Source organism: Chiloscyllium plagiosum, unplaced genomic scaffold (genome assembly GCF_037043375.1).
Source record: "Chiloscyllium plagiosum isolate Xiang-an unplaced genomic scaffold, Cpla_swu_hap1 HiC_scaffold_38, whole genome shotgun sequence".
NCBI classification, from domain to species: Eukaryota; Metazoa; Chordata; class Chondrichthyes; order Orectolobiformes; family Hemiscylliidae; genus Chiloscyllium; species Chiloscyllium plagiosum.
The window spans coordinates 26,257,500-26,283,101 of NW_028270176.1; the positions used below are offsets into that span (position 1 = coordinate 26,257,500).

Here is a 25,602-nt window from a genome sequence, read left to right on the forward strand (position 1 = left end):
CTGCACGTAGGCGTTCGTATCCCTGAGGAGTGCGAGACTCTCAGCGATCTTCCTGCCCGGCACAGCACAGGTTTGGTCAGGGTGAATCACCGACCCCAGAGCAGACCTGATCCGGTTGGCGATGACCTTTGACAGAATTTTGTAATCTGCATTCAACAGTGAGATTGGTCTCCAACTTTTGAGTTCCTCCCTCTCCCCCTTCCGCTTGTAGATGAGGGTGATGATGCCTCTCCTCATGGATTCACTCATGGTACCTGCCCGAAGCATACTGACATACACCTTCAGCAGGTCCTGGCCAATCAAGTCCCACAGAGCGGAATAGAGCTCGACCGGTAAGCCGTCACTTCTGGGAGTTTTATTCTTTTCGAAGGACTCGAGGGTCTTGATCAGCTCGTCCAGAGATAGCGGCTGGTCCAGCCTCTCCTGTGTTCTGTCGTCTAAGATCTCCGTGATAGAGGACAGGAATGACTGGGAGGCCGTGCTGTCGGTCGGCTTCGCGTCATACAGACTGGCATAGAAGGATTTACTGATCCTCATGAGGTCAGCCTGAGATGACGTTATCGAGCCATCTTCTTCCTTCAGGCTGCTGAGCACGGAGCTCTCTTTGTGCACCTTCTGGAAGAAGAAACGTGAGCACGTCTCGTCCTGCTCCACCGGGCGGACCTTGGACCGGAAGATTATCTTGGAGGCCTCCGAAGCAAAGAGCGAGGCTTGCTGGCCCTTCACCTCCTTGAGGAAGTGTAAAGCTTAGAATTGTAGCATTTATAATGACAATTCCCTGTACAGTGCACGCAACTTTAAAAACTGGAAACAGCACAAAGCCAGATGGAACCAAAGAAATCTCAACAAGGTGAGAAAATTCCCTTTCTCCCTTGGACGAGGTGGAAGGCCAGGTTACACCTGGATCAATATTACTCTACACTGATTTCACTCCCAATTCCATCAGTTTTCCAACAGGATGGTTCCATTCACATGGAAACGAGACTCCCCACACAGAATTCCAGAAACGCTAATGCTAACGGAAGCAGGAATTCTCAGAGTTCTGTACATGAGTGACAGGAAGGGGAGTCTCAGAAACAGAAAGAACAATTCCAGGGAGCTTAAGGACCAGTTCCAGGTAACAGTGACAGTAACTCACACCACTCACTCTAACTGAGTCATCTTTTCGTAAAATATCACACAGCATTTCAACCTATCCAGCATGATCCAATGTAAGAGCTGAAAGCACATGCAGTAGTTTAGAAACAGATTTACCTGGTACAGGTGTGTTCGGTCCAGGTGTAGGAGCTCGCTCTAAAGGAAACATCATGTGTTTAGTACGGTGTGTGAAACAAACTACAGAAATGTTCAAATACTCTAGACTAGTCAATTAACAATGAATGTGCCATCTCAAGTCAGAGATGAAACAATAGCTGAAATATAGACCTCTCACCTGTCACAGAGAGATTGACTTGAACAACTTTCTCCCAATGAAGTTGTTTTCTCCTCTTACTGTAAATCTCATGCTAATACACATCATGGTCTGTCTCCTTGAGGTCAGCGATAGAACTGACCAGTTGCCTTGTTCCAGTTGATCTTTGAACAGGTTTGTTCTGTTTCTGAACTGTCGGTCTTGTCTTGACAAGTCATCACTCCCATTGACAAACTTGTGTAAAAATTCATATTTGGGTGTCCTCCAGATTACCCATAAATCAGAGACTGAGCCATTCGATTTGTAGGTACAGGGCAGTACAACCTGCTCCCCAAGGAACCCAGAAACTGGGACAGGCGTGTCACCTGGAAAAGATTGGAAGTATTTGTCCAGTATTCACTGCTACTACGTTATATCCCAATCCCATACCCAGTCCTAGTCACAGCTTCTAAAATTATAATCTGCACTTACAAATTACTTCAAAATAAAATTAGATACTGTGATAGGTGACAACTGAGGATTCACTGATTTGATTGTGGATTCAAATAAATAGCCACAAACTCAAAATAACCCTATCTCCAAAAGGTGCCACTCCCCACCTCCCGAAACTGATCTCATCTCCCTCCACCATTAATCTGACAAACTTGGCACCTCTTGTCTAGATGGTGGGAAGTCAAATACAGTAATTATCCAAAGAGACTTGGGGGTTCAAGTGGATAGATATTTAAAATGGCAAGAACAGGAAATAATGAGAAGTAATGGAGTTCTAGTCTTTAAATCCAGAGGACTGGAGTACACGGATGCAGTCATTATGCTTAGACCCCACTTGGAATACTGTGAGCAGATCTGGGACCCGCACCGTAGGAAGGATAGACTGGCCTTGGAAAGAACACAAATGGTCGGTTTACAAGAATGATACCAGGACTTCAGGGGTTAAAGTATAAAGAGAGATGACACAAATTATGTCTTTTTTTCTAGAATTTCAAAAGGTTGAGGTGATGTGATTGACATCTTCAAGATATTAACATGAAAAGGCAGGGTAGGTAGAGATAAACCATTTCCACTGATTGGGGATTGTAAAATTTCTCATATGCCTGATCCCAGTGCTTAGTACTCAATCCCAATACCACTCGACCAAACTGTCCCATCCCAGTGTCACTGAGTGTTGCTCAGGGTCCAGATGCCACTGTTCCCATCCCAGGGGTTAATCTGAAGACATTAAGTGCCTTCCTTTCAGCTCCCTCTCATGATCACGGTGTGTAATGTGAGCCTACTGTGTCCCACTCCCTCAGTGGGTCCACTTGCAGCCCACACAGCACCTTAAAGCAAGAGGAATTCCTGATTCCCCCCACTGCCACCCCCAGCCTTTGATCCCTGCTGAAATGTCCCAGCACTCAGCACTGACCTGAAACAGCAGCAACAACATTTAGTACCAGCACCAGCAGCAACAGCGGGGGTGGGGGGGGGGGGGGCGGGAGTAGTTTCTGGGAGCTGTGTCCCTACAACAAGAAAACACACCTCCCCCCTCCCCCTCTCCCTCCCCCCTCTCTCACTCTCTCCTCCCCCCTCTCTCCTTCCCTCCCTGCACCCTCGCTCCCTCCCTCCCCATCCCTCCCTCTCTCCACCTTCTCCCCCTCCCTCCACCCTCTCCCCCTCCCTCCAACTTCTCCCCCTCCCTCCATCCACTCTCCCTCCACCCTCTCCTCCTCCCTCCACACTCTCGTCCTCCCTCCACCATCTCCCCCTCCCTCCCTCCACCCTCTCCCCTCCCTCCCTCCACCCTCTCCTCCTCCCTCCCTCCACCCTCTCCCCTCCCTCCCTCCACCCTCTCCCCCCCTCCACCCCCCTCCCTCCACCCTCTCCCCTCCCTCCCTCCACCCTCTCCCCCTCCACCTTCTTCCCCCTCCACCTTCTTCCCCCTCCCTCCACCTTCTTCCCCCTCCCTCCCTCCACCTTCTTCCCATCCCTCCCTCCACCTTCTCCCGATCCCTCCTTCCCTCCACCTTCTCCCCATCCCTCTCCCCCTTCATCTCTCTCCCCCTCCCTCCTACCCGCCACCCTCTCCCCCTCCCTCCACCCTCTTCCCATCCTTCCCTCCACCCTCTTCCCATCCCTCCCTCCACCCTCTTCCCATCCCTCCCTCCACCCTCTTCCCATCCCTCCCTCCACCCTCTTCCCATCCCTCCCTCCACCCTCTTCCCATCCCTCCCTCCACCCTCACCCCATCCCTCCCTCCACCCTCACCACCTCCCTCCCTCCACCATCTCCCCCTTCCCTCCCTCCACCATCTCCCCCTTCTCACTCCTTCCAACTTCTCTCCTTCCACCCTCTCCCCCCTCCCTCCACCCTCTCCCCCCACCCTCTCCCCTTCCCCCTCCACTCTCTCCCCTTCCCTCCCCTCTCCCTCGCACTCCCGGCCTCCTCCTCACCTCCACCCCTCACAGGCGCCCCCTGCCCGCTCCCTCGCACCACCGCCGCCCCTACCCCTCTCCCCAGCCCCCCTCTCTCCCCCTCCCCCCAGCCCCCCTCTCTCTCCCCCTCCCCTCAGATGCCCCCTTCTCTCTCTCCACCCTCCCTCTCGCCCCCCCACCCCTCCCTCATCAACCCACTTGCCCTGCCCCCTCTCCTCCCACCCCTCTCATGTCTCCCCCTCCCTCTCCTCTCAGCCCCTCCCTCCCTCCCCTCCTTGCCCCTCCCTCCCCTCTCAGCCCCTCCCTCCCTCCCCTCCTTGCCCCTCCCTCCCCTCCTTGCCCCTATCTCCCTCACCTCCTTGCCCTCCTCTCCCCTCTCAGCCCCTCCCTCCCTCCCCTCCTTGCCCCTCCCTCCCCTCCTTGCCCCTCCCTCCCTCACCTCCTTGCCCCTCCCTCCCCTCTCACCCCCGCTCCCTCCCTTGCCCCTCCCTCCCTCACCTCCTTGCCCCTATCTCCCTCACCTCCTTGCCCTCTTCTCCCCTCTCCACCCCACTCCCCCTCCCTCGCCCTCTCCCCGAGAACTGGTCAGAAGTGGGTACTGCAGCTGGAGATTGGAGCGGTGCTGGAAAATCACAGCAGGTCAAGCAGCATCCGAGGAGCAGGAAAAATCAATGTTTTGGGCAAAGGCTCTTCATCAGGAATGAGGCTGGGAGCCTGGGGGGGTGGGGTTGGAGAGATAAATGTGGGTGGGGTGGGGCTGGGGAGAAGGAAGCTGAAAGTGCAAGAGGTGGATGACCTTCACCCCCACCTCCATCCACCTGCTTTGTCTAAATAAGCAAACCTGATGCCGTATAAATATAGTTAAAAATCACACAACACCAGGTTATAGTCACACAGGCTTATTTGGAAGGACTAGATTTCGAAGAACCACTCCTTCATCAGGTGGTTGTGGAGGTGAAGGAGTCCAGTGTCATGGAGCATGACCTTAACTTCTACAACCACCTGATGAAGGAGCAGCGCTCCGAAAGCTAGACCTGTTGGACTGTAACCCGGTGTTGTGTGATGTTTTTACTTTGTCCATCCCAGTCCAACTCCAAGTGATATAAATCTCGATTATTCTGGACACAGCCGCAGGAGAGGGGCGGGCAGGCAGTTAGCAGAATTGACCCCTTCCACGGCCCCCGTCTATACTCGTTTATAACCTTCCTGAGCAGGAGCAGACCCCCAGGGTGATGCTCCGAGCTGCCCACTCCCCCCGGGAGCCTATAGACCAGGAGCGTGGGGAGGGCTCTGGGTGACACTCACCCCGCTCTGGGTCATTCATTCATCGGGCGCGCTGTGCGAGGCGACTCTACCATTCTTACATGGAGAGGGGTGGGTGGGGGAGTGAGGGGTCTGGGTGCTGCCTCTCTCGGGAAAAGCCAGGTCAAAGCTGCAAATCCCCTGATGGGGATTGGGGTTGGACACTGATCCGGGTGGGGACTCCCGGAAAACTGCGGGTCCAGAGCCGGGGAGTTGAGAGGAGGTGAGACCCAGGGGATTGATCCCTCCCATCTCACAGTACAATGTGGGTCAGTCTGTAACAAGCTCCTCCCCCCCCGGAAGTGGCGCCAGTTTTAAAGACCAGGACAGAGAGAGAGAGAGGGAGAGAATCCAGGGGGACATTGCAGTATCGGCTCTGGGCTGTATCTGAGACACGATCCGCTCTCCCTCCAACGTGGAGTTTTACCAAATGTTTCTCAGCAGCTTCTCGGTCTCCTGTCAGTGTCTGACCCTGATCCTGATCGCAGTCCCGGTCCCGGTCCCGGGAAAGGAGCTGCAGGTACTTACTGTCAGTGTCTCCCACCCGGGGACACCGAGGGAGGGAGGGAGGGAGGGGGATCTGGGGAAACTTTCTGAGCAGTGAATCACCTCTTTATTAAAAGGAAACGCTGACAATCTCAGACACAGACAGAAAGGGCTGGGACTTCTCAGAAGTTTATAAAGTGATGTGTGAGTGAATGGTGGCTCAGTGGTGAGCACTGCTGACTCTCAGCACCAGGGACCTGGCTTTGATTCCAGCCTCAGGCGATTGTCTGTGGAGTTTACACCTTCTCCCCGTGTCTGCGTGGGTTTCTCCCACAGTGCCCAGGGATGCGCAGTATAGGGTGGCTTGGCCATGCTAAATTGTCCCGTAGTGTCCAGGGATGTGCAGGTTAGGGTGGATTGGCCATGCTAAATTGTCCCATAGTGTCCAGGGATGTGCAGGTTAGGGTGGCTTGGGCCATGCTAAATTGTCCCGTAGTGTCCAGGGATGTGCAGGTTAGGGTGGATCGGCCATGCTAAATCGTCCCATAATGTCCAGGGATGTGCAGGTTAGGGTGGATTGGCCATGCTAAATTGTCGATGGAAATGTGTTGCTGGAAAAGCGCAGCAGGTCTGGCAGCATCTAGGGAACAGGAGAATCGACGTTTCGGGCATTAGCTCTTCTTCAGGCTAATGCCTGAAATGTCGATTCTCCTGTTCCCTAGATGCTGCCTGACCTGCGCTTTTCCAGCAACACATTTCCATCTCTGATCTCCAGCATCTGCAGACCTCACTTTCTCCTCCATGCTAAATTGTCCCCTAGTGTCCAGGGATGTGCAGGTTAGGATAGATTGGCCATGCTAAATTGTCCCATAGTGTCCAGGGATGTGCAGGTTAGGGTGGATCGGCCATGCTAAATTGTCCCCTAGTTTCCAGGGATGTGTAGGTTAGGATGGATTGGCCATGCTAAATTGTCCCATAGTGTCCAGGGATGTGTAGGTTAGGGTGGATTGGCCGTGCTAAATTGTCCCATAGTGCCCAGGGATGTGCAAGTTAGGTGCATTAGTCGGAGGGAAATGTAGAATAATAGGCTAAGGGAATGGGTATGGGTGGCTTACTCTTCGGAGGGACGGTATGATTTGTTTGGCCAAATGGTCTATTTCCACACTGTAGGAATTCTTTAAAAAAAATTTGAAAAAAAGTTGGGGGGGGGTGTCAATTGGAATCTTGAAAAGGGGGTTAGACGCAGAATCGACGGATCTAAAATGGGTGAAGAATATTTTCTAAAGAAACATAATCTGGCAAAATACCATCAGAACATTTCATTAAACTCTCAGTCTCAAATTGAGGTGGATCACTCTGGAGCCCAGCCTCTGTCAGTCATCACCCGGGGACAGGGCGGGATCAGGAAGGGAATCTGTTGGAAAGGGACTGACTGTGTTTTCTTGTTGCAGGGACACAGCTCCCAGAAACTACTCCCCCCGCTGCTGCTGCTAAATGTTGTTGCTGCTGTTTCAGGTCAGTGCTGTGAGTGCTGGGACATTTCAGCAGATCAAAGGCTGGGGGTGGGGGGAATCAGGAATTCCTCTTGCTTTAAGGTGCTGTGTGGGTGCCAGTGGACCCACTGAGGGAGTGGGACACAGTAGGTTCACAATTAAACACCATTAATATAACTTCTAGGAAAAAAAAGCTCTGGGATTTACATATGAAAAAACTGAAACCAACATGGTCATTCTAAAAGATGAGACACTTAACAAACAATCCAGGTCTTTTTCAATGTATAACGTCAGCTGCATCACACTGTAAACGTTTGCTACAAATTCTGTGTCTTATGATCTAATGTTCCACAACCACCTGATGAAGGAGCAGCGCTCCAAAAGCTAGTATAACTTGTTTGACTATAACCTGGCGTTGTCTGATTTTTAACTTTGTACACCCCAGTCCAACACCGGCACCACTAAATCATGATTAGACACCATGATTGTGTGGGAGAGAGCTGTAAGAGAGGCACTTAATGTCTTCAGATTAACCCCTGGGATGTGAACAGTGGCATCTGAACCCTGAGCAACATTCAGTGACACTGATAAGATTACTTACAGTGTGGAAGCAAGCCCTTCGGCCCAGCAAGTCCTCATCGACCCTCCAAAGAGCAACTCACCCAGACCCATTCCCCTACATTTACCCCTTTACCTAACGCTACTGGCAATTTAGCATGGCCAATTCACTAACCTGCACATTTTTTGGACTGTGGAAGGAAACTGGAGCATCCGGAGGAAACCCACTGGGAGAATGTGCAAACTCCACACAGTGGCCTGAGGTGGGAAATGAACCCGGGTCTCTGGCGCTGTGAGGCAGCAGTGCTAACCACTGTGCCACCGTGCTGCCCGACGAGATGGGGGACTATAATTCATGGGTCTGGGATGGGTCCTCAGCACTGGGATCAGTTCTGGAATTGAATAGAACTGGGAATTGTCCAAGAGTAGAGGGATTGGGGTATCAAGATTGGGATGTAGAGTGTGTTTGATCATGTAATGGTTGTTCAGACTTGCTGGTTACAACCAAGCTCACTCACTAACAATAGAAGCTTAACTCTGAGCCACACTAATGAATGATGAATCGACACAGGTTTCACATTCTGAATCATAAGAGTAAGTTTAATTTGTACAGAGAATCTCAGTATTGCACAGCCCATGCTAAACATTCTTATCTGATAAATAATGAGATATTCCTCCTCCTTTTTCTCCCCCCCCCCCCCCCCCCCTGCTGGCCCAAAAGTGGACCCACCTAGGGATTGGACACAGTAGGTTCACGTTCACCACATGATTATGAGAGAGAGCTGAAAGGAAGGCACTTGATGTCTTTAGATTAACCCCTAGGATGGGAATATTGGCATCTGGACACTGAGCAACACTCTACTGGGACTGGAAACTGGGATCCAGTGGAAGTTTGGTGGGTTCCTGAGTATTGGGGTCAGGTTTCTTGCCAAAGCTGAAATCAAGTAGAACTGGGAATTGTCACTGTGTAAGGGGAGTGAGGTTATCAGGACTCATTATTGGGCTTTGGATCCTGGGATAAGGCTGGATCAAACTGTACTGGATCGGGGGAGCAAGATCTGTCGGGTTAGTGGCGGAGGGAGTTGAGGATCCACATTGCCTTGGCCCCTTTCACACCATCAGCTGCTGCCTCATCCCTATGCTGTTCTTGCCTGTCACTGTCCCCCTCGACCTGTACGAAAGCCATTTCCACATTCTCAGGAACCCCCTTTCACACACATCGCTCTCCTTTTTTACACTCAGGTCAGTGTTCTCTGTCCCAACCCCAAGTCAGTGATTTTTCTTGAAAGATTGTATCTGGTTCGGAGGGTGTGTGCTATGAGAAAAAATTGATCAGACTGGAATTACATACCAATAAGTGAAGGCCATTTGATCGTGCCTGACCTGAATTTAACTTCAACTGTACCTTCCTGGACATGCTGAAAAACTTTCATCCTCTTGGTCATTAAGAATCTATCTGCCTCTGCCTTAAAGACTCTTAAATGTCATTCCAGATTTTAATATTGGATGCAAATTTCATCATCTGCCATAGTTGGATTTGAACCCAAACCCCAGAATGTTAACCTGTGTTTGTGGATTGCTGATTCAATGACATTACTCCAATGCCACCATCTCCATGTCAGACCCTTGGTCCTAGCTTTACCCACAAGAGTGCGAAGTAAGATGGTGGTGGAGTAGACCTGATGTCCACTCTGCCTCCTTTCTTTCTCCTCCCTTCTCCTGGCCTTGGACACCTGGCCCAGGCATCCGAAGCAGGGATGCCAGTGACCAGTGGGCCAGTTTAGTGCGTGGCAGTAGCCAGTGGAGACCACGTGGAGGTCCCATTCTGTTGTGGAGAGCCTTTGGACAGAGACTATTCTGTTTGTCCTTTTAACTTTGCACCTTGTTTTTCTGACCTGTGGCCACACTGTCTACAGATGTAATGTAAATTTTTTTCTTAATTTTTCTATTCTGTAAGTAAAGATTGTACCTAGTACTCTGTTCCTAAGATGCCATTGTATATTCCTTGTATTTTCCACTCAAATCACTTTCTGACCTATCTTTGCATCATCAGCTAACTTAGGTTCCAAACTTTGGATCCTTTCATCCAAACCATTTATAGAAATTATAAAGAGTTGAGGCCCCAACACTGAATCCTGTGGCACAGTCCTCATAACATCCTGCCAACCTGTGAAATGACCCATTTATTCCTACTTTTTGCTTCCTGTTCATAAGCCAATTTTCAATCCATGTTACCCCTTGCAACACCAGCTTTTAGTTTCCATGTTGTTCCTTGGAGCAGTGAATGTTGAGAAGGGACTTGACGGGGGTGGATAAGATTGAGGGACATACATCATGTGGTCAGGAAGATACTTTCTCCATGAATAGAGCAGTCAATCGGTAGAGGCTGCGCACTTAAGGTATGAGGTAGAAGGCGAAGAGGAGAGTGAGAGAATTCATTTCACACAGAGGCTGGTGAGAGTCTGGAACCTTATGACTGAGAGTGTGATTGAGTCAGAAACTCCTCTTATATTTAAGCTGTGTTCAGATATTCAATTGTGTTGCCATAGTGTCCTGGACTATAGGCAAAGAGCTGGAACTGGAGTAGTTATTGTCAGATCATTGTTAAGTATTGTAAACACGATGGGCCAAATGGCCTCCTGTGCTGTAAGTGTCTGAGTCCAGTATCCAGCTGTTTTTTCCCAGTGTGTGCCCAAATGGGAAACATAGCTATGGAGAAGGAGACAGGCAAGAAGGGGTAAGATAAAGGAACCTTGGATGACGAGAGCAGAGGAGCTTCTCGTCAAAAGAAAGAAGGCAGCTTACGTAAGGTGGAGGAAGCTAGGGTCTTGCTCAGCTCTAGAGGATTACAGGCAGGCGAGGAAGGAGCTCAAAAATGGTCTGAGGAGAGCCAGCAGGGGGCACGAAAAAGGCTTGGCAGGAAGGATTAGGGAGAATCCAAAGGCATTTTACACGTATGTGAGGAATAAGAGAATGATCAAAGAAAGAGTAGGGCCAATCAGGGATAGCATAGAGAACTTGTTGTATAGAGACTGAGGAAGTAGGGGAAGCCCTAAATGAGTTTTTTTTTCTTCTGTCTTTACTAAAGAAAAGGACCTTGTAGTGAATGAAACCATTGAAGAGCAGGTGTGCATGCAGGAATGCAGAGATTGAGGAAGCCGATGTGCTGAAAATTTTGACAAACATTAAAATTGACAAGTCGTCAGGGCCAGACCAGATTTGTCCTCGGCTGCTTTGGGAAGCGAGAAATGTAATTGCTTCACCACTTGCAAGGATCTTTGCATCCTCGCTCTCCACTGGAGCCGTACCTGAGGACTGGAGAGTGGCAAATGTAATTCCTCTCTTCAAGAAAGGAAATAGGGAAATCCCCGGCAATTACAGACCAGTAAGTCTCACGTCTGTTGTCTGCAAGGTGTTAGAAAGGATTCTGAGGGATAGGATTTATGACCATCTGGAAGAGCTTGATTAAATGCAGTCAGCACAGCTTTGTGAGGGGCAGGTCATGCCTCACAAATCTTATTGGGTTCTTTGAGGATGTTACTAGACAGGTTAATGAGGGTCGAGCGGTGGATGTGGTGTATGTGGACTTCAGCAAGGCATTTGATAAGGTTCCCCATGGTAGGTTCATTCAGAAGGTCGGGAGGAATGGGATACAGGGAAATTCAGCTGTCTGGATACAGAATTGGCTGGTCGACAGAAGACAGCGAGTGGTAGTGGAAGGAAAGTATTCTGCCCGGACGTCAGTGGTGAGTGGTGTTCCACAGGGCTCTGTCCTTGGGCCTCTACTCTTTGTAATTTTTATTAATGACTTGGATGAGGAGATTGAAGGATGGGTCAGCAAGTTTGCAGACGACACAAAGGTTGGAGGTGTCGTTGACAGTATAGAGGACTGATGTAGGCTGCAGTGTGACATTGACAGGATGCAGAGATGGGCTGAGAGGTGGCAGATGGAGTTCAACCTGGATAAATGTGAAGTGATGCATTTTGGAAGGTCGAATTTGAAAGTTGAGTACAGGATTAAAGACAGGATTCTTGGCAGTGTGGAAGAACAGAGGGATCTTGGTGTGCAGTTACATAGATCCCTTAAAATGGCCACCCAAGTGGACAGGGTTGTTAAAAACGCATATGGTGTTTTGGCTTTCATTAACAGGGGGATTGAGTTTAAGAGTCGTGAGATCTTTTTGTAGCTCTATAAAACTTTGGTTAGACCGCACTTGGAATACTGCGTCCAGCTCTGGTCGCCCTATTATAGGAAAGATGTGGATGCTTTGGAGAGGGTTCAGAGGAGGTTTACCAGGATACTGCCTGGACTGGAGGGCTTATCTTATGAAGTGAGGGTGACTGAACTCAGACTTTTTTCATTGGAGAAAAGGAGGAGGAGAGGGGACCTAATTGAGGTATACAAGATAATGAGAGGCATAGATAGAGTCGATAGCCAGAGACTATTTCCCAGGGCAGAAATTGTTAACACAAGGAGTCATAGTTTTAAGCTGTTTGGCGGGAAGTATAGAGGGGATGTCAGAGGCAGGTTCTTTACGCAGAGAGTTGTGGGAGCATGGAATGCGTTGCCAGCAGCAGTTGTGGAAGCGAGGTGATTGGGGATATTTAAGAGACTGCTGGACGTGCATATGGTCACAGAAATTTGAGGGTTCGTACATTAGGTTTACCTTACATGAGGATCAATGGTCGGCAGAACAACATGGACTGAAGGGCCTGTTCTGTGCTGTACTGTTCTATGTTCTATGTAACGCAGTACTGTTCAGCTGCTTAGTGCTGACAAATATCCAGCACAAGTTCCTTTTAGTTGAAGACCCTCAGTATCTGAGCTTCAACCTTCCCATAGAAATGAAAGCAGTGAGTTACTAATCAGAGCTTCTTGTAAATCCAGCATCGCAGTGTAACCATGTGAAGCTTGGGATGTAATGTGCCAGCAGGGAGGTTCTATCTGTGGATAAATACTTTCAATGTTTTCCAGGTGACTCACCTGTCCCAGTTTCTGGGTTCCTTGGGGAGCAGGTTGTGCTGCCCTGTACCTACAAAGGGAATGTCCCAGTATCTGATTTACTGGTTATCTGGGGAACACCCAAATATGAATTTTTACACAAGTTTGTGAATGGGAGCGATGATTTGAGAGAACAAGACCCACGGTTCAGAAACAGAACAAACCTGTTCAAAGATCAACTGGAACAAGGCAACTGGTCAGTTCTGATCTCTGACCTCAGGGAGACAGACCAGGATGAGTATCAATGTCAGATTTACAGCAAGATGGGAGATCGCTTTCGATGGCTGGAAGTTGTTTCAGTCCATCTCTCTGTCACAGGTGAGTGTTTTTGTTTGGTTATTTTGCTCTGCGTTTGATTTCCTGAGATAATAGTATAGTGGTCATGTTGGGAAACTAGACTTTGAACATTTCTGTAGTTTGTTTCACCCACCGTACTAAACACATGATGTTTCCTTTAGAGCGAGCTCCTACACCTGGACCGAACACACCTGTACCAGGTAAATCTGTTTCTAAACTACTGCATGTGTTTTCAGCTCTTACATTGGATCATGCTGGATAGACAGGGAGGAACATTGGAAGGTTTGAAATGCTGTGTGATATTTTACCAAAGAATGATTCAGTGAGAGTTAGTGGTATGAGCCACTGTTCCCTGGAAGTGGTCCTTAATCTTCCTGGGATTGTTATTTCTGTTTCCGAGACACCCCTTCCTGTCCCTCAGATACAGAATACTAGGGATTCCTACTTCCTACTATCATTAGTCTTTCTGGAATTCTGTGTGGAGACTCTCGGTACAATGTGAATGGAACCCTCCTCTTGGGAAACTGATGGGATTGGGAATGATGCTGGTTGAAGTCAGTGAAGCCATATTGACTGGTCTTCCACCCAGTCCCTGGGAGAAAGGGAATTTTCTCATCTTGTTGAAATTTACTTGCTTCCATGCGTCTCTGTGCAGTTTTCAGTTTAAAGGAAGATTAGAGTCTACACACTGTGGAGGGAATCTTTGTTAGAAATAATGTGATCTTGAGCCTTAATCTTCCCATAGAAATGAAAGCAGTGAGTTACTGATCAGAGCTTCTTCTAAATCCAGCATCGTAGTGTAACCATGTGAAGCTTGGGATGTAATGTGCCAGCAGGCAGGTTCTCTCTGTGGATAAATCCTTTCAATCTTTTCCAGGTGACTCACCTGTCCCAGTTTCTGGGTTCCTTGGGGAGCAGGTTGTGCTGCCCTGTACCTACGAAGGGAATGTCCCAGTCTCTGATTTATGGGTAATCTGGAGGACACTCAAGATGGAAATTGTACACGGGTTTGTCGAGGGGATCGATGATTTGAGAGAACAAGACCCACAGTTCAGAAACAGAACAAACCTGTTCAAAGATCAACTGGAACAAGGCAACTGGTCAGTTCTGATCTCCGACCTCAGGGAGACTGACCAGGATGAATACCAGTGTCAGATTTACAGCAAGATGGAGGAGCACTTTCATCGTGATGGAGTTGTTTCAGTCCATCTCTCTGTGAGAGGTGAGATATTTCTGTTTCAGGTATTCTGTTAAGTCTCTGATTTTACAGAGACAATAATCCAGTGGTGAGTTATGTTGACATGTGACTCCAGTCCCACATTAACCTGGGGAAGGTTTAATTGCCCTCTTTAATTGTCTGAGCACATCAATTAGTTTGTACCAAACCCCGAGACAGGAAAATCCACAATAAAACTGAATGGGTCACTGGCTGTGAGCCAGGCATCGAATCAGGACACAGCAATGACACAGCCAGCCCAGCTGCCCCTGTAAAGTCCCCGTCACTAACATCTGGGGACTGGGGTCCAACTTGGGAGACTGTGGGACATAGTCACACTGACAGAAATAACACAACATCCCAGACTCCCCTATCACCATCCCTGGGTATGTCCTGTCCCACTGGAAGGACAGGCCCACCAGAGGCGAGGGCACAGAGAGATACAGTCTGGAGGGGGTGACCCTCGATGAAGGCAGTGTGGTATAATATTGACCCAGTTGTAAAGCACATTGAAATTCATCTCAAGCACTTTCCTCTCAATGCTGTAGGCTTCTCCACAGGAAAATAACTGTAAAATAAAACAATTTCATCAGTGGTTTAATTGAAGGGTAACTGATGCTGGTCAGTGTACAGTTCTCAATATTGGAAAGCATGTATCAATCCCATCGTGGGGCAGTGTGTGTGTGTGCGCGTGCGTGCGTGCAAAGCGCTGTGAGGTGGTCCAGTGTGTGATTATTGGGATCTAACCTCCCACATCCCTCCAGGACTAGAATTACCCAGGGATCTGTTTGTACTGGGCTGGTTCTGAAACACTAGGTGCTGAAGGTCTCTGCTGTTAGTTTTGTTTGTGTGTCCCAGTCTGTTAATGGCTTCATTCTGTTTCTAGGTCCTGGACTCACCACTGGAGCAAGAGTTAGATTGGGAATCGGGATTGCTGCTGGGATTGTTGGTGTTCTTGTTGCTGGAATTGTGTTTTATATCATCCAAAAGCAACAAACCAGGTGAGTTGTGGAATGTTCACTATTTCCATGGTAACCCTTTGATCTTTGTATAACATTGTGTGAAATGTTGCTGAGCTCTGTCCCTGCCCATTCCCTGAGCTGTGAGGATGCTTCAATCCAGCCTGTCATTGAGCAGCAGCATCCAGTCACTTCCAGCTTGTCATCCTCTCACTGCTGAACAGTCCCCGTGGATTGGAAAGGAGCAAATATTATCCCACTGGGAGAACCAGAGGATGGGGCATATATTGGGAATTTCAGGAGGTATTTGAGAAGGTGCCACACAATAGGTTGTTGTACAAGATGAAGACTCAGGGGATTGGGGGGTAATATAGCATGGATTGTGGATTGGTTAATGGATAGGAACCGAGCAGGAACAAATGGGTCATTGTCAGTTGTCAGGATGTAACTGGTGCTGCAAGGATCAGTGCTGGGACCTCAGTGACTCACAATCTATATCAGTGATGGAGATGAGGGTTAGAGTGGGATTGTCCCAGTTTGCTGCTGATACAAAACTCAGTGGGAAAGTAAGCTGTGAGGAGGATACAGAGGCTGCAAACAGGGATAAACTGGTTCACGTTTATACTCCATGAGGGTGTGGATGTTCCATCGTTAAATCTGTTTCAGACTGAGATGGACAGATTTGAACATTCCCATCCTTTTTCCAATCCCTCCATTGCCTCAGCCCTCCCTATCTGTAACCACCTTCAGCTGTACAGTCCCTGTTCTCTTAGATCTCTGTGCTCCTGTCTCCCTGATATTTCCATTACTGCCCCAGTCGTGGCTGTGCCTTCAGCTGCCTGACTTTGGAGCTCTGTAATTCCTCACCTAAACATCTTTTGTCTGAGTTTCTCTCCCTCCGTCTCCCTCTGTCTCTCCAATGCTTCTTTCTTTCTTGTCTTTTCCTATACTGCACAATGTGCAAGGTGTTATGGAAATGCAAGTTGTTGTTCACTCTCTTGCACTTTTCGAACCACACAGCCCATCCCTTCTCCAGGGTATTGGAGGGTTCAGTCACTGGGAAGAACATCTTGGATTTCCTTGTTTCCCTCAATATCCGTATCTCTGTGCTCCCCGCCTTTCCCCACACACAGCCCTCACTGTGGGAGGAGGAACTATTGCAGGTTTCTCCCACTCCCCTCTGGCCCTCCCTCTGTCAGTCAGCACAGCTCCTGTGGAGTGCCCAGCTTTTGCCCATTGCCTCCCCTATGAGCCTCCTCTCCTCTACACTCTGTGCTCCGTCACCGTGCAGCTCCTGTCGCCCATTTTCCAGCTGCCATTGGTCCCCAGGATGTTGAGGGTCATTTAATGGGTCTGTGCTCCTGAACAGCTCCTTTTACACACGTGTCCAAAGTGTTGGACTCTTCTAATGTGTACTCTGCTGGTTTCTCTCTCCATAGAAAACAAAATCCACACAAGATGGCAGCATCAAATGGTGTCCCTTTGAGAGAGGTGACCTGTTCAGGTGAAGCAGAGAGCTTGTGCCACACGTACCTGAGCATCAGGATGGAGCTGCCGGGGAACGGGACTGTCAAGCACTGACCGAGTTTCCATTGCACTGAGCCGGGCTCGGGGAGGGTGAAACAGCCCAGTGTTGTGGGGATCGAGTGATTGCTGGTGGAAAGTCTGAGCACAGGATTGGGATCAACAATCACTTCCCACTTTGCACAAGCCCTTCTAAGAAGCACAATTCAGGAGAGAAACTCCCAATGGACATATTATCACTTTATGATCTGAACAGTATTTTATCTATACAATTAGAATCAAAATAATGTACAGCATGGAAACAGACCCTTCGGTCCAACCCGTCCATGCCGACCAGATATCCTAACCTCATCTAGTCCCATTTGCCAGCACTTGGCCCATATCCCTCTAAACCCTTCCTATTCATATACTCATCCAGGTGACTTTTAAATGTTACAATTGTACCAGCCTCCACCACTTCCTCTGGCAGCTCGTTCCATACACGTACCACCCTCTGTGAAAACGTTGCCCTTTAGGTCCCTTTTATATCTTTCTCCTCTCATCCTAAACCTATGCCCTTTAGTTCAGGACTTCCCCTCTTTTTTGTTTTGGTGTCATGACTCGTTTCAGCTTTGACAGATTGTGAACAGCGGTGTAAGAGTTAAATGTCCCCCAGACCCAATCTTTGCTCAGACTGATCCTTTTGGGCTGGACTGGAAAATAAACAGTGAGGGGTCACATCAGACTCCACTTGAATGAGAGGAAAACCAAACGTTCTTAAAATACTCACGCCTGGCTGGCTGAATTCCTCTACACTCAATAGTAGAACATAGAACAATACAGCACAGAACAGGCCCTTCGGCCCACGATGTTGTGCCGAACATTTGTCCTAGCTTAAGCACCCATCCATGTACCTATCCAATTGCCACTTAAAGGTCACCAATGATTCTGACTCTGCCACTCCCACAGGCAGCGCATTCCATGCCCCCACCACTCTCTGGGTAAAGAACCCACCCCTGACATCTCCCCTATACCTTCCACTCTTCACCTTAAATTTATGTCCCCTTGTAACACTCTGTTGTACCCGGGGAAAAAGTTTCTGATTGTCTACTCTATCTATTCCCCTGATCATCTTATACACCTCTATCAAGTTACCCTTCATCCTTCTCCGTTCCAATGAGAAAAGGCCTAGCACGCTCAACCTATCCTCGTACGACCTATTCTCCATTCCAAGCAACCTCCTGGTAAATCTCCTCTGCAAGGTTTTGGTCCTTCAGCAGTGCCTTATTTTCTTTCACTGTCTGGTTAAAGAGTACGAACTGGTTTTTAAAAGCAGCAGTTAAATTTGATCAAAATCAGTGGCCTTAAGTTCACTTATCGGTGCAGCTGTAACACTCCGAACAGACAGGGATAAATAATTTCTTGGGGAAAGGGCCTTGGCACGTTGGTCCTCAGAGTATGGTGGGAACTTCAGGCGACTTTTAGTTTTATGAAGACGTTCCCCTTGGCCGTCCTGTGGGTGAGGTTTGAGGAGGGAACCGGAGGAGGTTGGCTGACAGGACGAGAGGCGTAAAATATTTCCTCCTCCAAACCAGAGTCCCATTCCTCATCTGCAGATGGATCAGGATTCTTTAGTATTGGGTCTTTGGGGGAGGGGAGAGTGGGATGTAAGGAATAGTCGTTATTGTCAGTCTGGTCTTGCACGGCTGTAGTCTGTTGATTATTCACTAGTTTCCCTTTTTCTTTGAAGTGCTTGACATTTCAGCGTGGGTTCTGAATCTTTGCTTTCCTTCTTATTTTTTCCTATTTTCTCCCAAGCCAATGCCAACTCTGCTTCTAAACCGTGTGCTTCACATTTGTGTTTTAGTTCTGTCCAGTCTAGTTCAAATCCTTCCTCAGTTAATGGGCTAATTCCCCGTTTAATACAGCTTTGTCTCCATGATGATTCCATGGATTTTTCACTAGCTACCTTTCCACGCTGATATGGCTTCTTTTTGCTTGCTTCCCTTTTTTCCAAATCCCTTGTTCAACTTTAATGAGTAGAGTATCTTCACAAAACTACTGATCTACAGGGGCTCCAACCCCAATTACTTCAGGGTGCTGCAACCCCAGTTACTACAGGGGCTCCAACAGTCAAGGTATAATCTTGTGGGCCCATTGGTCTCGAGTCTGACCTCTAGGTGAAGCTCCTATTTTCCAGTTTCACTCAAACATGCCCCCTGTTTGAACCCTGCTCGCAGTGCCAAATTGTTAAAAGTACAGATTTGAGACGGCCCAGGGAATCCCTTGTGGACTCAAACTGTAAGCCTCTCTTGGTTCGTCCCGGAGATCGTACTCTTTGGTAGCCTGGAATAAAAAAATCCTTTTACAGACAGTTTAGTTTAATTTTAGTCATCCTGTTTATTTACCAATAGCGTCACTGTTACAACAGAACACTGATACCTGTAGGCCAGTCTAACTGGATTCTAATAACCCAGAAGGGTAGGAGATCAGCACTTCAAGAGCCCTGGCAGGCTACCCTGTTGTACTATCAAAATCAGGCTTCATTTATATAAAGTTTACAAAAGCTGTACTATCACAAACAGGCTTTCTTTATACAAAAAGTTAACAAAAGCACTGCATGTTCTGAACTAGACAGATAACAGTGAAGGACAATAATTCAGGAGAGAAGTTAATTGATACCGAGTTTCGTTTCGAGGTCAGAATCAAACACTTATTAATTTCACAAAGGAACACTGTGAACGTTATCACTTGGTGTCTTGTTTATACAAATTCACTGATGTTAAGCCAAATGTTTTTAATTGCCTTACCCTCCCTGTCTGTCTTATTTTCTCATTTGCAGCAAATGTTTTCAATAATTCAACATTACATTTTAGTCTAAATGTTTAAGGACAAGGTTTAATGCTATAAACTTTCTCACTAGTTGTCATAATATTCCTAGCCCCTGACCTGCTCTTGTAGCCACTATGAGTCCATAGAATCATACAGCATGGAAACAGACCCTTCCGTCTAACTAGTCCATGCTGAACATAATCATAAACTAAACTAGTCTGAACTTGCCTGATGCTGGCCTGTGCCCCATTCTTTCCTATTCATGTACATATCCAAATGTTTTTAAATGTTGTAATTGTACCCACATCCACTACTTCCTCAGGGAGTTCATTCCACACTCAAACCACTATCCTGTGTAAAAAATATGCCTCTCATGTCTTTTTTATATTCCCTCTCACCTTAAAATTATGCCCCCAAGTCTTGAGATCCCCATCCTTGGGGAAAGGGCAACTACCATTAACTCTATATATTATTTTATAAACTTCTGTCAGGTCACATCTCACCAGCAACACTCCAGTGAAAAAAAGTCCCAGCCTTTCCAGCCTCTTCTTCACAACTCAAACCTTCCATACCTGGCAACATCCTGGTAAATCTTTTCTGAACCCTCCCTACCTTTCTGGATGTAGGTTTGCTTGCTGAGCTGGAAGGTTAATTTTCAGACGTTTCGTCACCATACAGGGTAACTTCTTTAGTGAGTCTCTGGATGAAGCACTGCTGATGTTTCCTGCTTTCTATTTATATGTTTGGGTTTCTTTGGGTTGGTGATGTCATTTCCCATTTACATCAACTAGCCACAAAATGACATGACCCTCTCTCACCAATATCCTTACGCACAGATAAGGAAGGACACCACTTCGACTGGGACAACATCCATTCTAGGACAAGCCAAACAGAGACACGCACAAGAATTCCCGGAAGCATGGCATTCCAGCCGGAACTCTAATCAATAAATACCATTTTCCACCCCCACCCGAGGAGAAAAAAACAGGAAATTATATCACCATAGGAAATGGAATCACCAATCCAAACAATCCCAATAGAAAGCAGGAAACATCAGCAGTGCTTCATCTGGAGGCTCACTGAAGATGTTACCTAGTATGGTGACGAAATGTCTGAAAATGAACCTTCCAGATCAGCAAGCAAGCCTACATCCAGAACCTTAACCTGAGCTACAAATCTTCTCAAAACCCACCAATATCCTTCCTATAGCAGGGCAACCAGAACTGGAAACAGTTTTCCAGAATAGGTCTCATCAATGTCCCATCTGGTCCAGATCCTGTTGTAATCTGAGGTAACCCTCTTCGCTGTCCACTACACCTGCAATTTTGGTGTGATCTGCAAACTTACTAACTATATCTCTTATGCTCGCATCCAAATCATTTATGTAAATGACAAAAAGTAGAGGGCCCAGCACCGATCCTTGTGGCACTCCACTGGTCATAGGCCTCCAGTCTGAAAAACAATCCTCCACCACCACCGTCTGTCTTCTACCTTTGAGCCAGCTCTGTATCCAAATGGCTAGTTCTCCCTGTATTCTATGAGATCTAACCTTGCTAACCAGTCTCCCATGGGGAACCTTGTCAAACGCCTTAAATGACAGTTGTGCTTCTGATGGATAGTAACCCTAGGATGTTGATAGTAGGATATTCAGTGATGGTATTGGAACAATTAATCCAAGTACAACTTTAAAGGAACATCTGTCATTTTCCACATAAATTTAATCACATTTCACCCCAAGAATACGCAGTTCCCTGTCACTGCCAGTTTCCCTCCAGGCTCCATCACCATTTCTCTCTGCGTGGCTGCACTTATTCTGACACGAAACAACATCTCCTTTTACTCACTCACTTGCTCCAAACTAAAGATGTGAGCTATGAGCACCCACATAGGAATTGGTTCCTGCTGTCTTTTTGTAGGAAATGTAGAACTCTCCTTGGTTCAGTTCTGCTCTAACCCCCGCCCTCACCTCTTCTCCTGGTACATCAGTAACTGAATTGGTGTCATTTTCAGATTTCACCCTGACCTGGACAATTTCAGCTCTGTTTCCAGTGTCCCCTCTTCTCCCACCTTCACAGTCCCCATGATTCCCCCAACCCACCTTCCTGTTAGTAAACAATGTGAAGTCACATGGGTGGGGGAGTTGGTAATATAGTGATATGGATTCCCATCCTGTGCTGGGAACATACATTTTAAGAATGTACGGGTACAGGAGGAGGGTATTTGACCATTCCATTCTTGTTCTCATTAAATAAGATGGTAGCTGATTTTTCACCTCAACTCCACTTTCCTGTCTGATTCCCATTTCCTGTAATTCCCAATTAGTCAAAAATCTCAGAACTGAATTTCCAAGAGAATCCTGCCCAGGATAGCACTGATCCAGTGCTGAGTGGTTACATTAAGGTCTCAGTGGGTAGCAATTCCACTTCTGAATTCCCATGACAGAGACAAGAACCCCACAATACAGGGTGACCCTCCCAGTGCAGTGCTGAGGGAGTGCTGCACTGTTAGAGGGGCATACAGGACAGATTGCTGCAGTGTTGGATATTCTGTTCTTTGGATGAAACATTGAACCGAAGTGCTGTCTGTCCTTCAGGGGAATGGGAAAAATCCTTTGGCATGATCTGGAAGATGCTCGGAGTATGTTTTCATCTGAGACATTAACCAAGTTGGCTGATCTGCTCTAGTCCTCGCCCACATTTTGTGTGAGCCTGCTGTGACTTCTTGTGGCAAGCCAACTTTAAAACATCTACATTCACTTATATCACGGGCTCCCAACGACTTTAGAAAGTCCTGTAATCCTGAAGGGCGCTATAGAAATGCAGGGTGCTGTTGTTGGAATTGCTCCAAGCTCTCCCTACAATGCCACGCTCTGCTCACGTGGTGGGGCTGTTAGTGAAAGTTGTTCACTTGTGGTGGACAGCACTGGCTTTACCCTTTACTGCAGGAACCAGACTCTCAGCCTATTTCTCTGAACCACCTTTAATACAGGAAACAGATTCTTTACTTTTCAGCTCCTCTGCTTCTGATATCTAGGCAACTTTGAAGGTGTTTTCCCGGAGTGAACAATCTCCAGGGAGGAATGGAGGGCACTTATTCCACAATTAAAACCTCTGTTATCCTGTATCGCAAATGCATGCACCCATCACCCTGTGATTCTCACTGACATACTTTGTCTCCAACTGCTGTGCTTCTCCAGCACCATTCTAATCTAGACTCTTGATATTAAATATTGAGATAATTGGAATATTTAAATAATGGGATTCTGCTGATGGATTGAGATGATCATTTTCTGTGGGAGGCACCAAGTAAAAGATAGACCAATCCCAGGTGGTGTTGGAAAAGGTGGTCCTGATACCAGTCCCTGTCCTTTGATCCCAGTGCGGTGACTCCTGGGTGGAATTGACCTGAACAGTGAGTCCAGAGAAACTGGTGACTTAGTGTTCAAGCAGTGGGAGTCCAAGCCTCATAACTACCCCCAACCCCCTTCCACACATTCCAAACCCACTGATTCAGCTGCTCAAGAGAATTCTCAAATATCATGTTCTATATTCACGATGGGAAAGATCATGGAAAGCAGTAAATTTTATAGAATATTTAAACAGTAGAAAATGGAACTTTCTCCCACCAATTACCAGTGATTTTTTTCTGTTTAGTGCAGGGAGTAACAATGATCTTCAAGAACAATTTTAAAAAAACACCAGTGATGGCCACAGAACCATTTTGATTTGATCAACTTTAACTAACTAGACTGGGTGAAACACACAGATTTCTGATTGTGAAATGTCCCACACAGATGTTGATATTACCTTTCCAGGAAGTTTCAGTGCAGTTTAAGGACCCATCCCTGAATAGCTGGTGGCTTGTTCTAAGTTTCTGGTCAATGTGGATCATTGACCATAGTAATCTAATCTAATTGACTGGTAAAAAAATGACAAGAGCACCTCCTTTAAAAAAAAGACTCAGAAAACTAGTCTGAAGGAAACGTACACACGTTCTGACATTGTAACTTTGTGACAGAAAGCTGTAGTGAACCAGCAGACATTGTGCGTTTCCCAGCGTGGTCAGTTCCTCCGGCTGTTCCAATCCCTGGGAAATGCTGGTTTGTACAGCCCCACGCTCCACCACTCAATGACACTGGGTGTTACTTATGCTCAAATTTTCCAGTGTCCAGTCCAACCACATTAATACACTTCACAATAATGTTCTGAATGTTATTCAATGTGTGTGCATGGAAGGTGAAGGACAGAATCTGAGCCACTGTCTTCCAGAGTCCAGATAAGACAAAGGATCACTTTCTCCAAGAAGGTCAAGTTTGAATCTAGTGTTTCGGAATCACAGGCAACTTCTGACCTGATTTTACTGTGGAGGCACCATCTCTACCCAGACCGGAGGGATTCAGGAATAAGGTTCACCATAAACTGGAGGGTGAATACAGATGGATAATAAATGGAGCCGTGTCACCCAAACTGTGAATAAATTATTCTGAACCTATGTGTTATTCACAGGGACCCAGAACCTAGGAGTAGGAATGGGTCATGTTTGAGCCTGCTCCACCATTCAATAAGATCCTGGCTGATCTGGGTGTGGTCTCAGCTCCACTTTCCTGACTGTCCCCCTCACAGCACTTGGCTCCGTTGTCTCTTAAAAATCAATCAAACCTTCCTTAGATCAATTCAATGGCCCAGCCTCCACTACTTTCTGGGTAAGAGAATTCCACAGACTCATAACTTGTGCAGAGGGAACATGCCTCTTTATCCTCCTAAAAAAAGGGAGACCTCAGTTTTAAACTGTGTGCCCTAGTCCTAGTCTCCCTGAACAGAGGATACATCCTCCCAGTATCTGGTCCACTCAGTGTCTTCTATATTATTCCAATAATCTCACCTTTCATTCTTCTAAAACTCCAATCAGTACAAACCCAATCTACTCAATCTTTCCCTCATCCCAGGAATGAACCTTCTCTGAACTGCAGTTATATCCTTTTACAAATAAGGACCTCAAACTGTTTTGAGTTTGTTTGATTTAGTGTTTATTGCCAGGTGAAAAGTGTCCAACGTCATCATTCCTGGCACTATCTTTGATACAAAAATAGAAAAACAAAAAAATAAGTTTTAAAAAGTTCCATACAACTGCATAAAAGCAGAAAAATGAATAAGTAAGTTTTAAAAAGTTCCACACTAGGACATTAGTCAAGCATTACAATCCTTCCCTAAGCCATGGGTCTGCAGATGATCCAAGGTGGGCTTCAGCTCAATAACTAGGAAACAACTAGGAAAGCAAATGATTCGTTACAAGGGAGTTGGAGAGTAAGGACGTCTTGCTACAGTGATTTAGGGCTCTGGTGAAACCACATCTTGAGTACTGTGTTACACCTTAGGTCTCCCTACTCAAAGAAGGATCCTGAGACGGGGTTGTACAAGGACGGTGTTTCCTGGGATGAAAGGGCTGTTCTATGAAGATAGATTGAACGGAATGGGTCCATATTCTCGAGAGTTTATAAGAATGAGAGAGAATCCCATTGAAACTCATACCTTTAACTTCCCAAGCTTGTTCCCACCTCGATCCCATTTTGACTTTGGACAACTGACATCGCACTGGGATGATTGGGAATGGAATTGGAAAGGAAGCATCGATTCCTGCTCCCCACACCTTGATTGGGATGGGGGTGGGGGGAACAAAGGTTGAGTGAGGTGAGAGTTGACGAAAAGACAAGGTTTGGACCAAAACACAAATCCTGACCACTTCACCTGCCTTGTTTTTGCAGCAGGGATTGGGCCTGAGAGATCAACTCATTAGGATCCCCTCCCCTTCCCCCTCCACCTTCCCCACCTACCCAGAGAAAAGCTGTGAGGATCGGAAGGGACTTTGTGCGATTAGCACTCAGTCCATCCTCATGGCAGCCATTCCTGCCTCACAGCTCACCGTCCTCAACTCTCAGCTTATGATCCCACAGGGAGGGGCATGGGGTTTGGAAGGGACAGCCTTGTACCAGGAGGTTTGACAGAGTCAATGCTGATAAGCTGGCCCCTGGCAGGAGAGTCTACAACCCAAGGTCCTAGCCTCAGGATAAGGGCCTGGCCGATTGCAGAATGAGCTGAGGAAAAGAATTCTTCACCCAGAGGCCTGTGGACCTTT

At 47.3% G+C, this 25,602-nt stretch overlaps 1 protein-coding gene across 1 annotated transcript in view; it reads left to right on the forward strand.

Moving 5' to 3' along the window:
- Positions 1–5,322: 5,322 nt before the first annotated feature.
- The window catches only part of LOC122544200 (uncharacterized), a 56,957-nt gene continuing 36,677 nt past the window's right edge, over positions 5,323–25,602 (forward strand). Inside the window, exons 1-7 of the mRNA XM_043683253.2 lie at positions 5,323–5,644; positions 7,062–7,125; positions 12,637–12,981; positions 13,122–13,160; positions 13,838–14,182; positions 15,063–15,177; positions 16,575–16,704. Of these exons, the coding sequence (XP_043539188.2) occupies positions 5,555–5,644; positions 7,062–7,125; positions 12,637–12,981; positions 13,122–13,160; positions 13,838–14,182; positions 15,063–15,177; positions 16,575–16,704 (1,128 nt within the window). The 5' untranslated portion in view covers positions 5,323–5,554. The remainder of the gene's footprint in view (positions 5,645–7,061; positions 7,126–12,636; positions 12,982–13,121; positions 13,161–13,837; positions 14,183–15,062; positions 15,178–16,574; positions 16,705–25,602) is intronic.